The 25,187-nt window shown below is 42.2% G+C and overlaps 4 protein-coding genes across 4 annotated transcripts; 3 read left to right on the top strand and 1 right to left on the bottom strand.

Moving 5' to 3' along the window:
* Window positions 1-67: 67 nt before the first annotated feature.
* Window positions 68-2,164, bottom strand: rpusd4 (RNA pseudouridine synthase D4). The gene is made up of 6 exons (XM_079511449.1): window positions 1,674-2,164; window positions 1,269-1,473; window positions 1,055-1,148; window positions 815-965; window positions 585-682; window positions 68-441 (listed from the first exon to the last, which is right to left on the bottom strand). The coding sequence occupies exons 1-6, from the start codon at window positions 2,029-2,031 to the stop codon at window positions 250-252; spliced, it is 1,098 nt and encodes a 365-aa protein (XP_079367575.1). The 5' UTR covers window positions 2,032-2,164; the 3' UTR covers window positions 68-249.
* Window positions 2,165-2,304: 140 nt separating this feature from the next.
* Window positions 2,305-8,453, top strand: LOC306930466 (WD repeat-containing protein 82-like). Its single transcript, XM_079511456.1, has 9 exons — window positions 2,305-2,670; window positions 3,418-3,518; window positions 3,600-3,666; window positions 4,451-4,550; window positions 5,649-5,765; window positions 7,130-7,285; window positions 7,396-7,465; window positions 7,591-7,733; window positions 7,864-8,453. Exons 1-9 carry the CDS (start codon window positions 2,510-2,512, stop codon window positions 7,894-7,896), a joined length of 948 nt encoding a protein of 315 aa, XP_079367582.1. The 5' UTR covers window positions 2,305-2,509; the 3' UTR covers window positions 7,897-8,453.
* A 1,425-nt stretch (window positions 8,454-9,878) lies between these two features.
* On the top strand, window positions 9,879-14,684 carry twf2b (twinfilin actin-binding protein 2b; the record flags this gene model as incomplete). Its single annotated transcript, XM_079511454.1, has 11 exons — window positions 9,879-9,903; window positions 10,695-10,772; window positions 10,895-11,073; window positions 11,211-11,306; window positions 11,418-11,522; window positions 11,631-11,645; window positions 12,401-12,442; window positions 12,589-12,711; window positions 13,236-13,386; window positions 13,997-14,118; window positions 14,468-14,684. 11 exons carry the CDS (start codon window positions 9,879-9,881, stop codon window positions 14,633-14,635), a joined length of 1,104 nt encoding a protein of 367 aa, XP_079367580.1. The 3' UTR covers window positions 14,636-14,684.
* A 3,553-nt stretch (window positions 14,685-18,237) lies between these two features.
* On the top strand, window positions 18,238-22,933 carry cishb (cytokine inducible SH2-containing protein b; the record flags this gene model as incomplete). The annotated part of the gene is given in 4 exon segments (XM_079510725.1): window positions 18,238-18,379; window positions 22,452-22,591; window positions 22,594-22,740; window positions 22,742-22,933. Coding segments are annotated over 4 exon segments (621 nt in total).
* Window positions 22,934-25,187: the final 2,254 nt, after the last annotated feature.

The raw sequence follows: 25,187 nt of genomic DNA, 5'->3' as shown, positions 1-25,187 counted from the left end.
TACAGGGCTTTCTGTAACTACTGGAAATGCAAGCAAAGGTTTGTTTCTATCATTTTATTCACTGACAAATGATTGGCAAGTCATTTATTTTATATACAGTAGTTGCCAGATTGACATTCAAAGTGTAAAACAACTAACTAGTCAACAGGATTTATGGGATGTATTTACCAATTAAATTGGTGCTTTCTAATGTATGTACAGCACTCATGCTTCAAGGAAGCAACACTCTTAATGAGCCTATTGAAATAATTAAGCTCTAAGATGTAACCGAAGTTGACGTAGTGATTTGGTGAAGAATCTGGGCAGAGGACAGGTCACAGAGACGTCGGGTTGACCTTCATTTCCCAGCAGTATCATCTGGCGGGCATGTAAATGAAGAGGAAGGTAACGGACCTTGCTTTGTTCTACTCCCAACCTTCCCAACACACCTTCCGGTAGTCTCTGAGGATGCAGTTGTTCAGTTACTTTCATAAACCAAACACTGTTTGAATTGAAGAGAAATGTCCAGTCTGCTTATACAAGTGATATGGTTATACTTAAAGCCTCCAATTTATTTTGAAAGTGGAAAAACAATTGTCACATACCTGGGGTGCCAGTTTGGTCCCATGGGAGTATTTGTGGTCCCCAAGGGTGGGGCATGCCAGAGCCAATGCCATATGAACCCTCATCTGGTGTTTTACTCCTATGAACATAGCATGCAGTAGTAGATTAATAAGATTGAGGGTACTTAGACATGTCAGTCATCTGAAGTCAGTGGTTTAGCTGCTAAACCACTTCACTTTAGCAGTCAATATGCCCCCAATACCAATCTTACCAGTTAGTGGTTGGAGTTCTACAAGGCTGCAACCACCATCACTTTCCAGGATACGGTATTGAGTCACAGCACCTTGAGCTTGCCGATGGGAACGAACTCTGATCACTCCCTCTCCTGTGTCACCCACCCTGTACACTGGACTTAGTCCCATCTGAAGAAGAGAGAATTGAATAAGGATCTTTGTGTATAATTGGTTTCTCACCATTCTACCCTTTTAAGTGTTTAAATAAGATGAGCAACCTTGTAATGGCGCCGAGGGCCTGTGACCTCTCTCTCTATAACAGGAATGTCAATCACCCCTTCAGACGGTACTGGCACACCAACAGTGATGGCCCTGTGGAGGGAAACTGATCATTCTCTGGTTGTAATGTACAACATCTGGACAGATTATGATCTCATGTGGGCAAGAACAGACTGCCGACTCAACAACATTAATCCATATTCTATGTCTTACCAATATTTCCTCTCCACTTGGCTATTTTTGCTGAGGGCTAGTATGTGATCCACCATCTCCTCACTCTTTGCCAGTAGAAGAATTCCTGTGACCTCCTTTTCTAGGTGGAGACATGGATATAGGGTTGATGTGCTTCTCATCCCATATAACATTTTGTTAAGGACTGGCAGCACAGAGGAAATAGATGTGGTGGCCCCCGAGTTATCTGTGAGAAATAAATGGAAACAGAGTTTCAAAGTGGGGTCCAGGGGGTTCCTTCAGTGGATTCCAAGTTGATCCTTACAGGTCTGAGAACCAAATGGACCCACGAGGGTCCTCCATTTGGGGGTCATTGAAATTAAAAAGTTTGAGAACCACTGGTATAAAACATTCACTCAAATAACACCGTGCCAGCATTTGAATTACCTTGGACAGGAACCCCATATGGTTTATTGATGACTACCAGATCGTCGTTCTGGAACAGCACAGTATTATGCAAATGCTTCGCTAAGACATTAGGGTGAACATTCTGTAACTGTTGAGTGAACTGTTTAATCTCCGCGACCCCCTTCTCCCGTGGGGACGCTGTCTTCTTGTCTTGCTCCGTCTTGTTCTCTTGCTGAATCTTCCGTGCCAGATCAATGGCTCTCAGCCGAGGTGTGTCGCCATCAGGGCTCTGTGGGCTGGGGGCTCCTTTAGCCACAGTGGCATGGCGCCGTGTGAGAGCATGTGATAACTTGGCAAACGTGGAGCAAGATTCTCGAATTCCTCTACACGTGTTCATGGTAGCGCTTGAGTGGTAAACTCATAGACATATAAACTATATGTATAATATATACAGGAGGTCATATACTGTCAGTCAGTCAACCACACATCCATCCATGGACCGTGCGTGACGTGTTTTTCTTCCTGTGATATTTCGTCATTTCCTTTTTTGGGGTCAGTTGGTTGGCTTGTTTTTCACTCCGAGACTAGCCGTACTGGCGGGATAACAGTAGTGTGTTGTGATTGTGGGGGTCAGAAAACTCCGCCCATTCAACATTGGTGGTGTGTAAAATGGACGCACCACGCACGCACGCACGGAAGCTGTTGTGTTGAACAATGTTTAAAGATTTTCAGCAGCCGTTCGTTTTTCTATTGATATGCATTATTAGCGTAAATGAATGCATTTTGTGACCGATCAGAGAATCTTACATGCACGTCTGTAATAAGATCTGCCTCCAGCTATTGATAGCACTTTGCATTTTAATGTCATTGCCGAGATGAAGATCACAGATAGTGTATTACGAAGCTTTCGGGTCGCCAGGACATATCGGGATCATTCCGTGAAATTCAACTGTGTGGACTACAGTGAGAATGGTGAAAGTGCAGTAGCAAGTAGTGACGACGACTCCATTGTGTTATATGACATCCGCGAGGGAAAGTAAGTTTAAATAATTTCCGATTTTGTGATAACAAGTAAGTTCCATTTGTTGAGGGGTGATAGCCTTCAGTGCATGTTTTTTGAAGACACAGGGCCCGCCTTGGGTTCAATCCCTTTAGAAATGTATTTGTATTAAACTGTACTTTCTGTGCTTTTTTGCCAACGCCCAACTGTTAATAAAGTATTCAATCAATCAAAGTAATCATTGCTAGACTAGAAGTGTTCGGTAACAGGTGGTGCTCTGCACTGCTCCAGTACAGGGGGGAAATGTTCAGGTGGGTATCAAATTTCATCCAATCAGGAGAGATAATCATAAGAGAGACCCCATTAACAACTTAAAGTGCTCCAGTTCCAATTTCGTCTGCATCGCCATGGGCATACATACAGTATATGGTCAGGCCCATACTGATTACATCAGGGATATATCTATCATGTCCATATATGGAAATAAAAGGGACAATGACAGACTGTTAAACAAATATGACAATGCATATAATGGGTATTTTATACAAGGTTGGGGTATGCATTCCCGATTTTCATTATTCCCAACATGCATCTTTCCCAAGTATGCGGTGCCCAACGGGCACAGGTCTAGCTGGAGAGAGAGACGAACAGAGATGTATAGCCATTTGACATGTGCCTGTACCTAATGTATAGCCATTTTACATGTGCCTGTACCTAATGTATAGCCATTTTACATGTGCCTGTACCTAATAGAACAATGTATTTTTCTTTTCTGTTGTTCAGGCCTCAACAAACCATATACAGCAAGAAGTATGGAGTCGACCTTATCCGCTACACACATGGAGATGCCCACACAGTGGTCTACAGTTCCAACAAACTAGATGGTAGTACAACTGTTGGTAGAAATTACCCAACACAGCCCTCAGGCATGATCTATTCTTTAATTCTGTCATTGTATTTCACAGACACTATTCGATGGCTGTCACTCACCGACAACAAGTTCATTCGTTATTTTCCTGGTCACACTGCAAGGTGAGTATATGCAAGCAGATAGGCAAAAGATTTACCGTCATGCAGCGCTTATTCTGAAGATACATTGCATGCTGGGTGATATGATAGCATTTCCACTCTAATAGGAATTACAAAATCATTATCAGATAAATCTAGTGAATACGAGACTGCTCGCCCCTTTACCAACTCGCCCCGGGCGAGTTGGTAATACAAGAACCGCCGCACCGAGCTGTCGGCGTGAGGTCGACGGAAAAAAGCTGGGGCGAGATGGAATTGGGGCGACCTGACCTGTTACCAATCTAGTCAATCAAATTACATAACAGCCTGTTTTTAAACAGGTGATTCAAAATGGAAAGTACCCATTGCATGAAATTGACCAAGGGTAGGCAACATGCATCATAGACATGATGAGATCTCCCAAATTCACTGTTTCACTGTTTTCTAAATTATAAATGTATGTATAACAAGTAGACTACACACTAACTATCTGTAGAATCTTTTTTTTGTTGTTTGAGTTAATACTTTATTAGAGAAAAATGTAAACAGCACAGTGGTACAGTAAGACATTTAGGCTAGGATAACACAAACAAGTCCTGGGGACTTGTTTCCATTGTGGCCCTATGTATTCAGTTCATCAACAGAGCATCAAATATTACACATTAATTATAAATGTTATGTTATTATGTGATCCACAGATCTTTATTTGTGCCTTATTGCCCCAATAAGGCGTAGTTAGTTACAGTTTTACATTTCTATGTATACAAATGCACACTAATGTAATGTTTGTGCTGTGTTGATTTGCCAGGGTTGTTGCACTTTCCATGTCACCAGTGGATGATCACTTTATCTCAGGCTCATTGGATAAGACCATTAGAATCTGGGATCTGCGCTCTCAAAACTGTCAAGTAAGTAGTCTGTTCAAAATGTCTAAACATATACTATTTAACAACGTAATTGTACAGATGACAGCTGGCGCTGGCCGACAACCGGGGAGGGGGGTGTTTGTGCAGTGTGCATTGTTAAAAGCCAATGGGCGAGCTACTTTAACTTCAGTGGGTGGACTATCAACTGAATGTAATGTAAATCTGGCCCCGCTTGTCATTTCTCCTGGGTGCCCAAGCAAGAAGGCACACCCAGCAATGGCGTCTATGCGGCTTTAGTTCAAGGTTTTGCGTGGCTTTTTGGGGGTAAATTATAATATTATTATATTATACAGATCCAATTTAATAGGATTGGCCCTGCGGCCAAAGTGCGCCAGCCTACTCCGGGCCATGCAAGTTGGGCCATGCATACCTGCATGCATACCTGCCACAACCGTTGTGCAATTCTCATGTTGTCAGCACACACACAAATGCGTCACCGCTTTGTTCACTTATCTCATAATGACCACGGCTCTTGTACCATTGCAGCGTGTGCAATGTTCCATTGCACACGCTGCCACTTATGTTGCCAGCAATGGCTGGCACAAACGCAGCGAAGCTAGGCCAATTAGTTCAGCCGTCGGGTTGGTCAGTCAGGTTATATTGGCTAAACGGCACAAATGTCTCTGTCAAGCTGATGGGTCGGGTTGCTACCGTAGAGTCGTAGACAACGCATACACACACCCCAAACACACTATTCGGTGCGTCCTCTGCACCGATATTCACACTTTTCGGTTTGCTGTTGGTCCGACCAAATTGGCACTCAGCACTGCAAACCCCCAGGTTGGGGACACATGGTGACTTTGAGGCCATCAAGTCGGACGGCACCCATGTTAAGCCCCGGGCACATGGATATATAGTACACACACACACACACACACACACACACACACACACACACACACACACGTTTCGTGAAGGACGAGATGGAAGATAAAGATATTGTGTATTATGTATATAGTGATGATCATTTAATGGGTATTTGTATGTGAAATATAATTTATTAAGGAGCCAGATGTAGCTTTAATTGCTAATTGTCTCTCCTCTTTCATTTCCAATACTGCACCCCTTGTTGTGAATCAGGGCGTAACTAATCCAATGGGGAAGCCAGTATGTTCGTTTGATCCAGAGGGTGTGATATTTGCTGCAGGAGTTGAATCACAGGCAATTAACCTGTACGACCTTCGCGCTTTTGACAAGGTAACACGTGTGTGTGTGTGTGTGTGTGTGTGTGTGTGTGTGTGTGTGTGTGTGTGTGTGTGTGTGTGTGTGTGTGTGTGTGTGTGTGTGTGTGTGTGTGTGTGTGTGTGTGTGTGTGTGTGTGTGTGTGTGTGTGTGAGAATCAATCACACACACAATCAACAATGACACACATCTTTCAAACGGCTCATTTACATATACTTACTTAAGACACCCTGAGGGTGAGAAGCGACCTCACCCTAAGGGCGAGGTCGCGTGCACGCATCCACCTGGGCGAGTGCTGGCGCTTTGGCATGTGGGGTCAGATCAACATATGGAATGAATTCTGTACTGGCCATATATGGAACGTGTCTTGAGTGTACAGGGTTTGATGAGGTCAGATCAACATATGGAATGTCAGAACAAGCTCCATATATGGAGATCTAAGAGATCTTGAGTATACAGGGTTTGATTTTTACGGTCAAGCCCGGGTAGGGCCGGGGCCTTCATTTTCGAGCCTGTTGAGAACCATAGTTTTCACCGGCTGCAGGGTGCGGCTGCACTAATAACTTTGGGGCCGGCCCGTCTAGAGTTTGAATGGACAATTCTTTATCAGTCAAAAGGGAGACATCGAAGAGGAAGGACTGGTGGGGATGATCAACATATACTGTATGTCAGAACAGGTCAGCTGAGCTCCATATATGGAGATCTAAGGGTTTGAGGTCGGATGTAGAGTTGCTGGCTGGCTCCATATATGCAAATCTAGGTGATGATCCAGTCTTCTCCATGTATGGCTAGGCTATCCAGGGCTTGATGAGGTCAGTGTTGTGATCTTCATATATGGAGACGGCCATATACGGAGTGTGTCACAAGGCGTGAGGGACTGACGGCGACCTACGGTCGCAAACAGGTTATAATAACCACTTAAATCCTAAACTGGACCTGATTTTTCTCTGTACTTTTTTCTGTCTACACAAAATCTCTTCGCCCAGAAATAGCAGATCAAGCTTGTAGATCTGCTATATTTGGCTACTGTTACCCCAGAATATAGATGCTGGGGATAAAGTGGTTAATATACAAAACTGTACATTGTGCGTGCGTGCGTGCGTGCGTGCGTGTTTTACAAATTAAGTCTTTCTTTTTTTCCACTAGATATTATTTTATTCCATCACCTATGGTTATTTGTCCTTGGACTGAATGTGTGTATATTACATAGCATTATAATGTCTCATATTCCACATATTTTAGTTAGTTTAGCCACAGATGTGATTCCCTTTTCATGACTTTATTCTGGACTAATTCAGTGAGGACAAAATATATATTTCCCCCCCTCTTTTCTCAGATATGTAGAATAGGTTGACCATATTTTCCTTTCTTATGAACAGGGTCCATTTGCCTCCTTTGAGACCAGGTTCACCCGTGTCAGTGAGTGGACTGGACTCAAATTCAGTAAGGATGGAAAACAGATACTCATCTCTACCAACGGTGGTGCAATACACATTCTAAATGCCTTCAATGGAACTGTGCTGCATACTTTTTCTGTAAGACGCCTACAGTAATAAACACAATTAACATTACATTTTCAAGACCTTAATGAATTACACATGCCGATCTAATGCTGATCTTGATCTATCTTATTTACTCCTTCCAGGGCTACAATAATAGTAAAGGCATATCCCTAGAGGCCTGCTTTACTCCTGACTCGCAGTTTGTAATGATTGGTAAGGTTATGTCAGTATATTAGTTCTGTAGTTCTGCTATTGTCGAACATTTTATCTACAGAGTAGTCAACTAAATATAGTTTCACTGACAAAGGTTAATGTTATCTTGTGTCATGATCTAATAGGCTCAGAAGATGGGAGAGTCCATGTCTGGAGCACTCTAAGTGGGATGAAGGTAGCTGTGCTGGATGGCAAGCACTCTGGTCCTATCAACACACTGCAGTTCAATCCCAGATACATGACATTTGCCAGTGCCTGTTCTAACATGGTGAGAAGCTGTAAAAACATCACATAACTCTTGTATAATTTCTACCACAGAATCAACCCGTGCCATGTTTATATCGCTAAACTGTCACAAGTTGTAAATGGAGTTCTTTCTACTTGTTTTATCTCAACAGACATTTTGGCTCCCATGTGTTGATGACCTATAGTGGGATGTCATCCATGTAAGAGCACATCAACACCACCACCTTATTTTATTTGTTATGCTGTACTTAAAGCTACGGAGCCCTGGACTGGCCATGCATTCAAAATATATTTTATCTCGTCCGGACAAGATGTCCTACAAACACGTTTATTTTTATAAAGAATATTTGTCCTCTCATTTAGACAGGACAGTGTAGTGTAGTGAAGGTTCTCCAGTCGGAATCAAACTATTGAGGAGTCTGACTCTACGTTTACTATTGTGTGGATGGCACACTTTTGTGCGGCAGCATTTTAATTGCTAAAATACTGTATAGTCCTTATGGACTACTGTGTTCATCCTATGCCTAGGTTTATTTGTGTAATGTCTTATTCTATATCTTGATAACTTGTGTATAATTTAACTAGTACTCTGTTGATCTTTTTTTTTTTTTTTTTTTTACTGTATGGCATTTTCTTTTACTGTATTTTTACATACATTTTAAGTACTCAAAATTGTGTTTTACATGGAAGTAAGAGGTACTGCTGTGCTTATTTTTTCCCAACCACTTATTTCATTAAAAGTGCCACATTTTATACAACATGTACGTATGTACAGATTGATTTTATGTTTGTTATAGGCTGTGACATTGTCATCGGAGGTGAATTACTAGAAACTTTAATATATTGATTATTACCAATACTTTAAGCAATTATGAGATTATTATGGAACTTGTCTCTAAACACAATTATGTTTCACTTGGATGGAAAATGAAAAAACCTATGCATGCGTGCGTGAGTGTGGGAAAGGTTAGTTTTGATTTTATGTAATTGTGAATGAGTGCTTTTTTTTGTTTAGTTTTTTCGCATCGGTGCAGATAAAGTGTGTCCGTTTGTAGTGGAGGGGGCAACTGTTGAATAATGTATAGGAGCTTGGGTTGTGTACTCACCAGGGAATGAATAATGGATGAAGCCATCGAAGGTATCCTCACAGGTACACACTTATCTTTGTCTCACCCACCTATCTGTGTGTGCATGTTATGTGTGACTGTGTGCACTCACTGCACTGCAAGCGTGATGAATGGTGTGGATGTCTTTAGGGAAAGAGGTAGGAATAAGTTGTGATCGTGCAAGCATTTGTCACTCGTTTTACTGGCAACCTCCCTTCCCCCCTTTGCTTTCCTCCTCTCTCCCTCCAATACTCTCACATGTCTGCATAGTATAATCATTAGTTTTGGGCACTGTATGTTCTGATGTATTTGCACAAACCATTTAACTGAACCAGCACCCTTTATCTTCTGTTCCCGGTATTACATGACACACAAATGCCTGCTATTGACATGGAAATTATCATCTTTTGTCATTTGTTGACCAGGATGCCCTTACAATCAGTATAAAGCATGCTCATATTGAACATGTCTTGGATTAAATACATTAAATTGCCCGTTCACACCCGTGGAGTAATGTTGAAATGTAGCAGTCAGATTCTTGTTGGGTGTCACATTTCTGTGACCAGGTGGCTGGAATTTGAGATCATGTCTGCGTGAACTGATAGGGCACACTATATGAAAGAGCGATAACATTTCATTGTAGCACTTAAACAGCATTTGAGAGAGCAGTGTGCTCATCGATGATGTCATGAGTAACGTCGTTCTCTTGAGTCCATTCAGTTCCTTGGAACCTTGTTGAAGTGTTTGAGGAGACCCCCACTGAGAACTTCAAGCTTCTGGTCACTGATACGCAACGAATTTTAGATCAGTGGTTAGGGTGGCATATCCACTGACGGACACGTTATTACTCATCAGCCACAGTTCCGCAGATCGCCTTTCAAGTGTTAGGAATCTCCCAAGTCACCCTCAAGGCGTTTATGTCACTGGTGCGTGGGTCCATCTGTCTGCTGTCAGTGGAGAGGTAACCTACCTGCTGAGCAATAAGAGCGAGGACACAGATAACTGGACAGGTTCCTTCTTGCAGGAAAGGATTTTGAAGAGGTGACACTGACTGCCAAAAGATGTCCCACCAAACTGGAATTGATGGTAAAGTAATTTTAGGGACTGTGACATCTTTATATTGTCTTACAGCAGTCTCCAAAATACATTGCTTTCTTTGCAGAGTTTTTTGTTGTTGATTTATGGCGTGTAGATACCTTTACATTAGATGATTTCTGAACATTCACTGAAGTTTCACTCTCGAATTAAAGTAATCTGGTAACTCTTACCTGTTTTGATACTTAACTATTGCCCGAAATGTGTTGACATTTTAGCTCTAATCTAATTATTTGTTCAACATGCTGTGAAGACAACCTGACTTGCATAGAACATTGTACCCCCATTTATCGAATAATAGGACTAATGCATGTCTTCAGTATGTGTTCTGAATTTGAGATCAGTTAAATCAATATTAATATGTGTTATGGCATTCGCTCAATTGGAGGATAGGGGGAAGGGAGGCGGAAGCATACCTCTCTCACCTTTCTCACCTGATCTTAAATCATTTATGAGACTTCTGTGTTTGGTAACCATGGTTAGAGAGAAGGAACACGTACAATACGTAACTAGATTTTGTTGAGGATTCTATATATCAAATTTTCAATACCTGTCTAGAATTCAATAGAAGAGAGAAGGGCCAGTGTGCTGTGCCCCTCTTACATGGAGGATTTAGGGCCTATGCCACTTGTCTTTGTCAAGACGATACCGTGACTACCTGGCAGTAGATCAAATGTTCTCCCTGGAGTTAAGTCTCAAGTTCTTACATACCCAACTGTCTCTTTCGTTCTCTCCCACTGTCCTCAGTTTTGACTTGTCTGCCTTATATCTGGTTACTCTAGCAACGTCTGAACTGAAGGAGTTTTTGGCCAAGGCAAGAGGAGGTGCCATCAGAATAATAAAGATTGTTATCAGAAATGGTGAGCATGTGTCCTCCTTGTTACAACCCATAGAATGCTAGCATGCACACCATAATATAACTTGACACATACTAAATGGTAAATTGTGCATTTGTGGCTCTCATGGTGTTTCTGCTCTACAGAGGAGTTGGTGCTAGGCTCATACAGAGAGCCAGAACAGAGCTGGGACAACGATTATGACCCCTTCCTACTTCCTCTGCTCGTTGCCCAGGAGCCATGCTACATCCTGTACCGCCTCGATTCCCAGAACGCACAAGGCTATGAGTGGATCTTTCTTGCTTGGTCACCCGACCAATCACCAGTATGTGGAATCGCAATTTTATGAGAGAACTGTACTCGCATGTCATTCATTCCTGTCAACTGCACTTTTACCATCAATCATTCACAAAAGTAGGCTACCAACTGTTTTTTAACTCCCATTTGCTCTGCCCATGCCAGGTGAGGCAGAAGATGGTATACGCAGCCACCCGTGCCACTCTGAAGAAAGAGTTTGGAGGGGGACATATCAAAGATGAAATGTTCGGGACAGTTGAGGTTTGTGGAATGCTTTGAGGAGTGATGTGTTTACAGTGTATCTTTAAAGCTGCCACAGTTAAAGTGTATCAACATCTTGGTCTGTTTGCTGAGTGTCGTTCTGTGTTGCAGGATGACCTGTCCTTCCAGGGATACCTGCGATATATGTCCTCCTGTACCTCCCCTGCGCCACTCACAGTAGCAGAGCAGGAGTTGCAACGAATTAAGCTCACTGAGGTAGGGCAGGCAATGAGAGGCATGTCATAATTAGGGTGTCACTTATGTAATGCAAGCATAATTCTTGATGTGTATTTTGTTCTCTCTCTCTCTCTCGCTGTCATGCAGGATAAGGTTGTATGGGTAAGTTCATTCTAAGAGTAGAGATTGTGAGTGTGTGTGCATGCATCTGCGTGTTCCTTCCATATAGTGGGGTCCCTGGACACATTTACAATTCATGTAAAAGTTACTTTTCACTTCTAATTTGTATATAATGGTCTAAGGAACAATTTTTGTTTGAGTGTCAAGAAACCAGATTTTTTTTTTTTATATTTTTACCCCTTTTCCAAATGGCCAAAATCGGCATCACTTTTCTTTTCTTTTTTTCAATACGGTGTGAGGATAATATTTCAAATATTAATGTTTTTAATATTTTGGTATAGAAAAAAATAAAGATTGCTGTCAATGTACATCAAATTACTTCAAATTACACCCAATTTATATCCCATTGAGCCTAGAATGGTGATGTTGGTGCGGTGCCTATACCTATGTTATCATAGATGTACACGGAACCCCACTAATAGGCCACATTTTGATAGTGAACAATCAATTACATTTTTACTACCGTTTCACAAGGTTACGGTAAGGGTTACAATAAATTAGTTGTGTGTGTGTGTGTGTGTGTGTGTGTGTGTGTGTGTGTGTGTGTGTGTGTGTGTGTGTGTGTGTGTGTGTGTGTGTGTGTGTGTGTGTGTGTGTGTGTGTGTGTGTGTGTGTGTGTGTGTGTGTGTGTGTGTGTGTGTGTGTGTGTGTGTGTGTGTGTGTGTGTGTGTGTGTGCGCGCAAATGAGGGAAAAAAAGCCTGAGGGATTAAAATAGATTTGTCCATGATGTTTTCAGGATGAACGTAGACGACTCAGTACTCCGACAGCACGAGCAAAGGTTGGTCTGTTTTTTCTGTTAAAGCCTACATTGCATGTGCACAGACTGAACTTGCATATTAATCTCATCTGTTTCATTTTTGTTTGCTTGATGGTGTGTAATATCACTGTTAAAAAGGTGTATTATGATTTTGTCTCCCCCTGCAGGTGGTGGAATTTGGCTTAGACAGAAGGCCACAGACTCTTCAGGGTCTTGCATTCCCTTTACAAGAGGAGGCCAAACGAGCTCTGCAACAGCTCAAACAAAAGCGCATCAACTACATACAATTGGTGAGCTCCATGAGATTAACAATTATATACCATATATATTTGAACATATAGGCCCATCCTGCTTTTTTTGTTTTTGAGTGGTGCAACCACTCCCTTACGGAGTGTGTGGCTGGGTGTCTGGGTATGAGCACGAAAACAGCATGGTTGTTTTTCACCACCTGTGCGCAACCTAACGCACACACAAACACACACGCATGTATTAACTGTATATATGATGCTTTCGGGTGTGCCAGTACAGTACAGTGACAGTACAGTACAGTAGAGGGTACAGTAGAGGGACCGCCACACGGTGTCGGTAACTCTGTCATTTCTCAACCGTTTCGGACGCGGGGCGGCAGACCGGAACCGGGGCGGCCCCCTGGGCGCGTTCCTGTGGGTCTGGAACTCCCCCCCCCCCCCGGGAACCCCCACACGGAGTTGCACCACTCACTTCACACGGGTGTGATTTTTTTATGTTTCATGCAATGAAAATAGTATCTGGATGCAACATTTCTTTCCCTTGTGCTTGTGCCTTTATGTTGTAGAGGCTGGACGTAGATAAAGAGACAATTGAGCTTGTTCACACCCAGCCTACAGAGAACCATGAGCTTGCGTACAGGATTCCCACTGATTCTCCCAGATACCACTTCTTCGTCTTCAAACATTCCCACCAGGGCCAGCAGCAGGATGCACTGGGTCAGTACATTGATGGAGTGTAGGGTGGTGTGTAGATATACATAGAAATGAGGCTTTACCCTCACTACCCAACCTGCTTTCCTCTCTAGTATCCTCCAAAATAGGTTTCTGAATAGACCAAATCAGACAGTTTGTAAACAAGTAGGGCGGTATTTCCAGGTGGATGTGTATACAATATAAGATAATGTGACCAATACGATTAGCTATGTTTAGTTTGTCAACCTGTGATCTGTTCTAACAAAAATAAGGTTAAAGAATAATTCTGCACCAGTGTGGTGCTGTCAGTGATATCCACCCTGAAATAAAGTTTGGTTTGTGGGGATGTCATGATGATGATTGGGACTATAGGCTCTTATCCTAGCATGAGGTTCGTTAATTGCATTAGATCCTGAGTTTGGTAAATGTATGGCCACCATACAGAATTGAACTACAAATGTGTTATATAAAGTGGCAAACACGATCATCTGTTTATATCATCTGGAAATAAAAATATAAATAAGCTTTGTACAAACTTGTAAATTGCACTTAATATTATAGTTGATATAAGCACAACAGAAGCTTGTATTTGTGTCCTTTCATATGCTTTAAGATCAATTTGTCTCTCTTCCAGTGTTCATTTATTCCATGCCCGGGTATAGCTGTAGCATCAAGGAGCGGATGTTGTATTCCAGTTGTAAGAACAGGTTACTGGATGAAGTGGAGAGAGATTACCAACTCGAGGTCACCAAAAAGGTGCAGATCAACAAACCCACGCACACACAGTACAATAAATCACAGTTGAAATGCAGTGATGATAATCTGGAAGCATAGTTTACTCTACACCTTTCAGTCTGTTTGGTCATAATATTAGCATAAGAAACTATAGTCATTATCATTAAATTATCATTCATTTAACTGTGTGTGTGTGTGTGTGTGTGTGTGTGTGTGTGTGTGTGTGTGTGTGTGTGTGTGTGTGTGTGTGTGTGTGTGTGTGTGTGTGTGTGTGTGTGTGTGTGTGTGTGTGTGTGTGTGTGTGTGTGTGTGTGTGTGTGTGTGTGTGTGTGTGTGTGTGTGTGTGTGTGTCCATCCATCCACTGTGTAGATGGAGATTGATGGTGGAGACGGCCTGACGGAGGACTTTCTATATGAGGAGGTCCACCCGATGGAACATACTCTCAAGCAAGCCTTTGCCAAGCCCCGAGGACCAGGAGGCAAGAGGGGCAACAAAAGGATCATCAAGGGTGCAGGGGAGAATGGGGATGAAAGTTAGACGTGTATACACACAATTACACATACAAGCACATGTACACCAGCAGACAAACACCATATCTATGAATTGACTTGATCTTTGACTGCTTAGTATCTAGCCATTTCTTCATTTTTACTTGTTGACGTACAAGAACATGCATATTTGTTTTCATGTAAAACTTTTTTTTTAATCCACCCAAAAACAGAATTCCTATTTCCTGTGATCAGTGGTTTGTCAAAAATGTATAACTAACAAATCTCTGCTATATGAGAATGTTAACCACCAATTAGCCGCTAACCTCTAATTTGTGATGATATCAAGAGATGGTTTCAATTCGAGTTTATGTTGACCACTTTCAATCTGGTGTCCCTATGTTGGGCATGTCATTATAGGCACATTTTCTAAATGAGCAGATTTATAACATAAAACACAAGTAAATAAAATAGGGCTTAGTTAAAATACAGATCACTGTTTGAGAAACAAAGAAATGCTTATTCACAGCTCTTTTATGCCAACTCATCCAGAAACAGACAGCACAGCAGATAACTGTCACGCACAGTCGTCGCACGCCACACACATCAATGAGTCACAGCACACAAATCAAGTCAATAATAGAACGAGCGCAAAACTGCAACACCTCCTGTGTTAAAGTGCAACAATAAAGTGCAGTGCAGTAATGTGCATTCGTCCAATTATTTGTTGTTGGCCAATGGCCATACAAATAGCCTGGAGGAAGAAGCTGTCCTCAATAATACTTAAGTTGTTGTTCATATGCTGCCTGGTGGCAGCAGAGAGAACCGTGTGGGAGCCTGGGTCGAGTACTTCATGATTTTAAATCCTACGCTGTAGATTGGTCACACCAAACTGTAGTGCAACTTCCAGAGATGCTTTCAATAGTGAAGGTCGTTGGGAATGGTATTTGTGCAGCAGAGCAGAGGTAGTGGTTTTGTGCTTTTGTGAAGATAGTGGTGGTGCTGTGGTACCAGGTCAGATCATCTGCAGGAACCATTCCATTGAATTAATAAGTTGCCGTGACACTACTAGTAAATATCCTTGAATTGTGTGGTTCAGAACTGTTCGATATAGAGCAGGGGTGCCCACACTTGTTTGACTTGAGAGCTACTTTCAAAATGACCAGCTCAACAAGATCTACTCACCAAAAATATTATAGAGGGGGAAATTGGTAGGGTTTTGTATAATAACTCTGTAATAATACTCACTACTGTGCTCAACCCTCACTACTGTGCGCAATCCTCTTGAAAAGAAAGTTGCATTGTTGGTTTGTTGACGGGCTCCTTTTGAAGTCAATCAAGTTTTTTTTTTTTTTTTTTTTAGGCCATGTCATGTGATCTACCTGCACAACCTTAGTGATCTACTGGTATATCACAATCCACCTTTTGGGCACCCCTGATATAGAGACAATCAAGCAAGCATAATTTCTCAGGCAATATCTTTGTTAATACCTTTGAGCAATATATCAGCAATATGATATGTTATGGTCACCCACACCCTATTTGCATATTGTTTGTTGTCTTAACTCAAGAGCAACAGCCTCTAAATGTTGCTGTGTCATGTGCCTCAGATTACATCTTCTTGTTGAGTGTCACTAAACCTACAATTTATATCTTAATGAAATCTTAGCTTTGGGAACAAGTTGTTCCAGTCTATAAATATTGATTGAACTATCTAAGATCTTAATGACACATTATTTCATCTTAGTTTTGGGAACAAGTTGTTCTCGTTTTATAAATATTGATCGAGCTATCTAAGATCATATGGAAAAACCCATGCAAATTTGTTTTAGGGTGGATTACCCTTCAAATAGCCTACTTATAGGCCCGTACTGTGCCCATGGTTCACTAGCACATCCAGACCAGTTGTATAAGTGCCTTAGCCCACATGGTCACCCTAGCCAGGGTTGACTATATTCAGCTAAAGGCTATTGTTTTACATGATCCTAGAAATAAAATATTTTTTTCTGTATTTTACTTATCTACATCTGTGTGTATGTTCACCATTCTTGCCAAGTTTGAAAACGATAGGCTACCTCAATGCAGGGTTCAATGCACATTGCAGAAATTGTTTTTTTGTTTGTATGCAGACAGTTCACAGTCGATATGCATATGCTGTAAGATAAGAGTATATGTCAACGGATAAGCATAAGTAGATAATGCATAACATCAAAAATAATGCACTGAACAATTGTTTGCCGCCATATAGGCTCAAACAACAGCATCATCAGCATGTAAGGTGGAGCAAGGGATCAAGGCTAAAAAAAAACAGTGAAGGTCAATTAGCCCTTCACTAAGTCCCTCCCCAACCCATCCTTGTCCAATAGGCACGTTAGCAGCGAAGAAAGCTTGACCTGCATAGCAACCGTTGCTAAACTATTTGGATTGGCATTGGACAATCGATTTTTGGGGTGGGATTTAGTGAAGGGCTAATTTGTGCGGGTGAGCCAGCCTTCATGGAAAGCTGTGTACTTACAAGCCATCAGCTGTGCTGCTGACGGCTAAAGCCATGGCATTGAGCCTCTACGACTGCGTGGATGAACAGAGGCCAGTTGAAGCAGAGTGAAACCTGCTGGACAATCCATCCCCTGTCTGTCACTCTGCGGGCGTTGAAATACAAAACCTTTCTTGGAAATAAAATCCCGGAACTTCAGTGTTGTCAACCAGCAACTGAACTTGGAGAAATGCGTTTCTGTCGTCTGTGTTTATCGTTTATCGAAACTCTCAGTCAATTTGGATAACCCTGCACCTTAGACGATATTTGAGATGTAGGCCTATGATGTTTCTTTTCATTCCTTGGACATGCCATTATAATTTGTTATAAAATGTTTTGCATGTTTTTCATCTTCTCCTGGTGCATTTTTATTATTTTAATGATTGGCAACCGCAAGACCGAAGTTTGGATTAATCTTTTCGAATCCGGTGGAAATCCTTTCCATGATATTGTGTGTTCAAAAAGGTAAGATTGTGTGGCGACCAACTGTCTGGAATGTTATACAGACTTATGCCTTAGTAGCGTTTAATTTCATTTTCAATTTTGTGGCCATTTCCCAGAAGTTTTTCAGTGTTCATTCTCAGAATCACATAAACCTGTCAGACTTTTATGTTGCTGATAGACTAAATTGTTGAATTCGACTGTAATATCACATTGCCTACTTGCCCTGCTGGGGAAAGGTGGCCTGTAATCCTATTTGAAAGTTACATTGCTAGTTTCATTTAACTGTGAACTTAAATTGTAAGTCTAGAATAGTTATAGTTCATTCTAAAACACATCTTCTGGTAAACTTTTACCAGAAGACTTAACAGTTCCCTTCATGCATTGCAATAACAGTAGCCTACTATTTGAATAACTAACACATCATGAAATATTCCATATTGTCAAACTCATTCATCTCTTATTGTGCAAGCTAGCTTAACTGCAATTATTAAATAATATACCACAAAAGTAATATACCACAACATGTCACACCTCTAATAATCATTGATTTGTAATTAATTAGGCTACTTCTGTTTTGTGGATATAATTATCAGATAGGTATTCTAACCACCAGGCATAATCCCTTTTTGCTATTGATTTCCATTATGACTCTTTCAGCAGGGCTACCATCAGATATGGTTGCCAGGGAAATAACCATGTCTTATTCGGAGAAGAGAGGAGGAGGTTCATGCTGCCCACATCCGATACCCCCACTATGGGATGCCACCAAAGACCTCTGGTGCATCACTACAACTTTACAGTATCTTCATACCTCAGGTACCTCGGGACATTTATTGTCTCCACCAGGCCGAAGGCATGGGGAGAGAGAGTATGTTTTGCACTCCGTGCGTGTGTCTGTCCGTCCGTCTGTTACCAGCTAATCTCCGGCACCGTTAACCCGGTCGATGCCAGGTTTTGTACACACACTCCCTGGATGCCAACAATGAACCTCTGCCCCAAATCTTCCAGAACAGCCTGTTATAGCACCATCAGGAGGCCAACTTTTGAAAAACACAGATTCTGTCTAAAAATCCCGCAAATCATTACACACTATCTCTATAGTCATGTGTTCAAGACGGATCTGTCCGATATTTCAGATTCCATCCTCATTGGCTTTCAAAGTTTGCAGGATTGGCCCGTTTTGAACAAAAAGCCTCAAATCAGCGTGCAATTTACGTGAAATCTAGGCTGAGGAATATATCCCACCATTTTCACATTGGCCTTGAAGAATCTGTTCTAACATCAAAGGCCCATACACAGACCTTTGAATACTTAGACTAGAAAATACTCAGGCAAAAATACGGAGCATGAAGTCAACAGCAGAGACAGGCAGATGAAGGTTCCGGAGTTCCATTTTATTTGCAGAGTTCAATACAGCATCAGCCATGGGGACAGAGCCCCACGGATCCTTCAGCCTCTCGGCTTCCAGACTAACACACGTACAGATAGGCATTTACAGTAGACCTTTATACAACTGAAAGCAGAGACAAAGGTGGTCTCAGGTTACCCAAACCCCCTTCGTCCCAAATTGTCCCCATATATGGTCACCAGGAAGCCCAGTGCTAGGAGGCACAGTAGGTGTTCTAACATGCAAGCCTACCAAGCGACACCCAACCATTTGTTAGTGGTCATCAAGCCACTGGCTATTCTGAGATTCCTAGCCACTGTGTCCTGACTTGTTTGCCCTGCTGGAAGACAATGTAATGTCACACTACACTAAACAGTTGTTTAAGCTATCTTAGTGTTAATTGTGATTTCCAGATACATCAGACCTCCCTTTGAGGCAACCATGCCTCATAAAAACGAATATGGAAACACAATTGACCCTCGTCCTCCCTTTGGCACTGACTGGAACATTAAAAATATGACACAAAGAGATCAACAATTACAGTAGAATTCAAAAATGGTTTGCAGACTTCTAGGCATTCAAATCACATAACTCGTTACCAGTGTTCTCATTCCATTACAGTATTATCATCGGTGTGCTTATAGAACTCCCTTCTGTGTTCAATTTAATTTCAGGCTAAAACATTACATAGGAAATACAATGAATAAAAATAAGTAAGTAAGTAAATAGTAAAAAATACATTCCAGCCCGAAAACCACAGTAAGAATCTCTCTTACACACTAACAACTTCTCTGTACTGTAATCAACACTTTTAACCTGTACATAACTCAAAACATGATCATTGACATAAATGATAACCCGTAAACATATATCTGACATTTAAACACAATACACCGTCGCTGTATCCAACCCCTTTTGCTTCACTCCAAAGCACCCAATTATTGAATACAAAGTGTGTTACAGTTCTTCAAACTTTACATCTGATGCTCTTAGCATCAGTTAATGTTAAGGATAAATTTTACCATAGTCATTCATAAAATGATTCATTTTTGTTTAGTTAACTCATCTTTTTAGGACATGCAGAAATCATCCATAATTATTTCAACACTCTAGATTTCCCAAGGCTCGTACAAATAACAGCACTGTTACCACCGGCGACCATAAACCCTACCCCCTTCCCATTTAAAAGAGCTGTATGTTTTTCCAGATCCCGTGCATGCTACTATTATTCACTTACGTTAAAATCCTAGAGTAATTTATATAACTTTAGAGTTTTCCCCACATGTCATAGCAGAAATACTTTCGTTGACTTTTCCCATTCACAAATTTATTCGAACAAAAATAAGAACGTTATGCACAATTAGGATGATTAATACTTATGCGTACGACAGGAGCGCTGTCTTTCGCCTGACAAAGAGACATCTAACTAATTTTACTCCGGTAAATATTTCTATTCAGCTCCAAATCTCCCTTAGGCATATCATCCCCATTAAGCCAACTTCTCTAATTAAATACCTGACACATAAAATCAACACACATGCCCATTATATGTTGAACTAGACAAACGTAAACATACATTTGGAATCAAATGGAACGATATCCATCTGATATAATAGAATCTTCTGTAACGTTTCTTCTCCTTTTGTCTCACCTTCGTCAGTGTCCATCAGTCAGCGCACACGGGCCAAACGAGGTTGTGATGCAGTACACTTATGCACCGCATGGCGTAGGCCGCTCTGTTGTCGAGAGTTGCCCTTTGTCCGAAAACTTTCATTCTGATCTGAATTCACTTCATCACCTCCTCCCTTTCAGTCATGAAAATACAACATGACTAAAAAAACGAGAAAGTGAATTAGTGTCATCACAGGAGCCTGCAGGCCTCTGCGAGGCAGAAACTTGCGATTCGCCGCGTTGCGAGCTTGTAGATCAGCTCTGTCGAGCCGCTGAATGGAACGAAGCCACGACGCCTCGCCGCCGGCGCCTGTCGAGTCGAGACGCGCCGTGAAGAGTCAATGAAGTGGCCATCGCCTCCCTTGGACCGGCGCAGACCGCCGATGAACGCCCTCGGGCCGGGGCACGCTGTGCTCCGTAGCACCCCTCTCCCCGCCGTCCAGCCGCCGTCCATCGCCGAGGCACGCACAATCGCCCTCCACCGCAGCCGCCGTGTAGAGTAGACTGTAGGCCGCCCCCCTTCGAACGCCGCTCAACTCCGACTGTAGTCCCTCCGTCCATCGCCGGGCAGGAACCGCAGCTGTGCATCGTCGCCCCTCAGTGCAGGCCATCCCTGTTGCGGCGGTGATCGCCGTGTTGAACCCCGTCGGTTCGATTGCAGCGCGCAGAGCCGTCGTCGTTCTCCTCCGTTCAAAAAATTGCCGACCGAAATATCTATTAGACTGAATTGTCAATTGTCCACTGGCTCTCTCGCCTGACGCAAAAATGCATCAACACGACCGAGCTCGGCACCACTTTGAAGAATCTGTTCTAACATCAAAGGCCCATACACAGACCTTTGAATACTTAGACTAGAAAATACTCAGGCAAAAATACGGAGCATGAAGTCAACAGCAGAGACAGGCAGATGAAGGTTCCGGAGTTCCATTTTATTTGCAGAGTTCAATACAGCATCAGCCATGGGGACAGAGCCCCACGGATCCTTCAGCCTCTCGGCTTCCAGACTAACACACGTACAGATAGGCATTTACAGTAGACCTTTATACAACTGAAAGCAGAGACAAAGGTGGTCTCAGGTTACCCAAACCCCCTTCGTCCCAAATTGTCCCCATATATGGTCACCAGGAAGCCCAGTGCTAGGAGGCACAGTAGGTGTTCTAACATGCAAGCCTACCAAGCGACACCCAACCATTTGTTAGTGGTCATCAAGCCACTGGCTATTCTGAGATTCCTAGCCACTGTGTCCTGACTTGTTTGCCCTGCTGGAAGACAATGTAATGTCACACTACACTAAACAGTTGTTTAAGCTATCTTAGTGTTAATTGTGATTTCCAGATACATCACCTGTTATAGTGCCACCAACAGGTGGATTTTTGCAAAACACATTTTTGGAACAAAATGCCTCAAATCATCCAATTGCCATCCAAGTGTAAGAAGAAATGTCACCCTTTTCACATTGGCCTATTATAGCACCACCAGGAGGCCACAACCTGACCTGCCCTGGTGGAGACCTGTGCCCGAGGGGCAGTTGTTCTAGTTTGTTTTCATTTGGTACAAATGACATACTGTATAGTGTAAATATATCCTGGTAGACTTACACTTCTGCGCTGCCTACAGAACTCACCTATTGGCTCGTTCCTGCAGCAGCAACGCAGGCGTGCCATTAATAACAGTAAAGCACACCGGCGCTCTCGTGTAATATTGCTTAATTTAAGAATGCATGGGCACATACTGTCTTAGACGCATCATCTGGGTTGGGTTCCTGTGTAACAGCCCAGAATGTATAGCAGCAATTGGAGGAGGCACAGCAATGTATTTCTTTAACTGCAGGTTGGTACTGGGGGTCCTTTTCAGCAAGTGAAGCACGAGATGCACTCCTACAAGAATCTGAAGGGACATTCCTGGTACGCGACAACAGTCACCCCCAGTACATGCTGACTCTGTCAGTGAAGACACGCTGTGGACCTACTAGGATATAGGATATATATGTATAGAATATAGCAGGGGCTGTTTTTGTCTCGATTCCAGCTCTCCAGATTTGACTCTCTTGCAATCCTTTCCCGATGTCCTCAGCCTGGTGCAGCACTACATTGGTTATGGCCAGACTCCACAGGGCCAGAGAGGACAATAATGCTCCCAAAGATAAACCTGACTCTGCCACTTCCACTGCTGAGGACAGTGGGTTACATTTGAAGCTCTTGCACCGGCCACAAGCCTTCCCATCATCGCAGCACCTCACACGGCTGCCACTCCCAACTTCCCAAGGCCTCTGCTACAGTATGTACAGGATTATCCGTTCCAGGTATAGCTAGCCTCATTTATACTTCCTCAATATATACAGTAAATTGGGGGCTTATAGGAGTGTTTTGGCATACTTTGGGTCTGAGATAAAGTGAAAATCGTAGAACGTAACAACGATTTTTGACCACAGTATAGGCCTATACTGTGAAAGTGGGATGGGTACTGACACCAAACATCAGACAATGGCACAGAGGTTAAATGTTATGATGGTGCACATTGTGCTCAAGGATGAGCTTATATATACTGTCACTGTTAACCCTCACTAGTACTGACATACAGCATTTTGTTTATTAAAAAAAAAATATTTTTACATGTGTGGTTTGGACGTGATTTTGTGAATAAAAATATTTTCTATGTAAAATCAAGATGTACATATGCAGTTTTCAAATTCTTACCATTTTATGACACCATTCCTTTACAAAGTAGGAAGACAGTAGTTTGTATACTTACAGTATGTGTGACCAATGCTTTTCCTACCATGCATTCTCACTTCTCACTGTCCAATAAGTCACTGAAGATACTAATTAACCACATTAACCCTGGTGCCCCTATTTTGTATTTTGGGCAGATTTTCAAAAATCTTCAAACATTAAAAAGCCGATGTAGAGCTTGTAGATCGCCTATTTTCACCATTTGCCATATTACAGTAAGTAGCCTATAGGGCAAAATTGTAAAAAATAAAATAAAATAAGAAATTGCCCCCAAAAAACATTAACAGGTGTAAGGCTAGATAGGGCCCTCAATCTCAAAACTCATTCAACCACTATATTTTATTAGGTAATCCCACTGGACTACATTTACTTCCAGGCCGAAGGCATGGGGAGAGAGTATGTTTTGCACTCCATCCGTGTGTCCGTCCGTCTGTTACCAGCTAATCTCCGGCACCGTTAACTGATGCCAAATGTTGCACACACACTGCCAACGATGAACCTCTGCCCCAAATTTACCAGAATGGCCTGCTGTGGGTGCTGGCTGCGTGTCCTCTCCTCCGCATCATCAGTGCCCATACCCGAGGCGGGGTTGGCGAAAGGGCCTTTCTGTGTGGAGTTTGCATGTTCTCCCCGTGTCCCCTAGAGTAGGTACCCTCACAAAAACATGCAGTAATCCTGGTCTCTAAACTGCCTCCCCCTGGCCAGCTGGGGCGCCTGGGAAAGGAAGTAGTTGGAATAACGTGTTCCTTCCACGTGCTACGTCCAACCAGGGAAACTCCCCCCTGTCAGGTGTAAAGGAGCGACTTGGACACTCATGCATGAAGGAAGCATGAGTTCAAGTCCGTTGCTCTCCCCAGGTTGGTGGAGGGTGTGTAGAGCCCAGGATCACATTAGATAATTGACACAGGGGTGAAAAATGGGTTACAAAATTATATATATAAAAAAAAAAAAAACAGCCTGTTATTTTGACCAACACATTTTTTGATTATTACTCCACATTCTGTCCAAAAATGAAATCTTTCACGCACATTCCTACTAAGCTGAGGAATATATCCCACCCTTTTCACATTGGCCTGTTATAGTGCCACCAACAGGTGGATTTTAGCTAAACACATTTTTGGAACAAAATGCCTCAAATCATCCAATTGCCATCCAAGGCATAAGAAGAAATGGCACCCTTTTCACATTGGCCTACTATAGCGCCACCAGGAGGCCACAACCTGACCTGCCCTGGTGGAGACCTGTGCCCAGAGGGGCACTTTATCTAGTTCACTGTACATCATTCATCACCTTTTAATACCACATTCTTTACACCTCTTTAAATTATTTTTAAATTACTGTTATAATCATGAGTTCTATTTTGTTCTATGTATGTATGGAGTTGTCAATGTATTTAGCATTTTTGCACTCCTCATCAGTCCAGTATTTAACTTGAATGAGCTACACACTATTTCGTAGGTTCGTAATGCTTGCTGTTGTGGAAATTGAACATTGTGAGAATGAAGAGCTGATATACTAATATGCAATTTAGAAGAATTATTCAGTACAAAGTATGACAATAATTATGTAATATAATAATTAGAAATTGAACAATGAGAAAATAAAATGAAAGAATAGAAAGTAAACATTCAGACCCCCAGGAGTTACCGTGTTGCAGCTTTCCGTGCTTGGACACAGAGACACGTATTGGGATACATATACATACGGACACACATAGCTACGTAATGGAGCGAAGGCACCGCTCAAAAAGGAAAAGTGATGGAAGAAGGAAAGGTGTACAGTACACCTCAGAAGGCAACCGATCTAGATATTGGAGCAGCATATTCTACAAGAA

Source organism: Electrona antarctica (assembly GCF_951216825.1).
Source record: "Electrona antarctica genome assembly, chromosome: 9".
Lineage (NCBI taxonomy): Eukaryota > Metazoa > Chordata > Actinopteri > Myctophiformes > Myctophidae > Electrona > Electrona antarctica.
The sequence above is the reverse complement of the archived record's forward strand: the minus strand, read 5'-3'. Positions and strand labels throughout refer to the sequence as shown.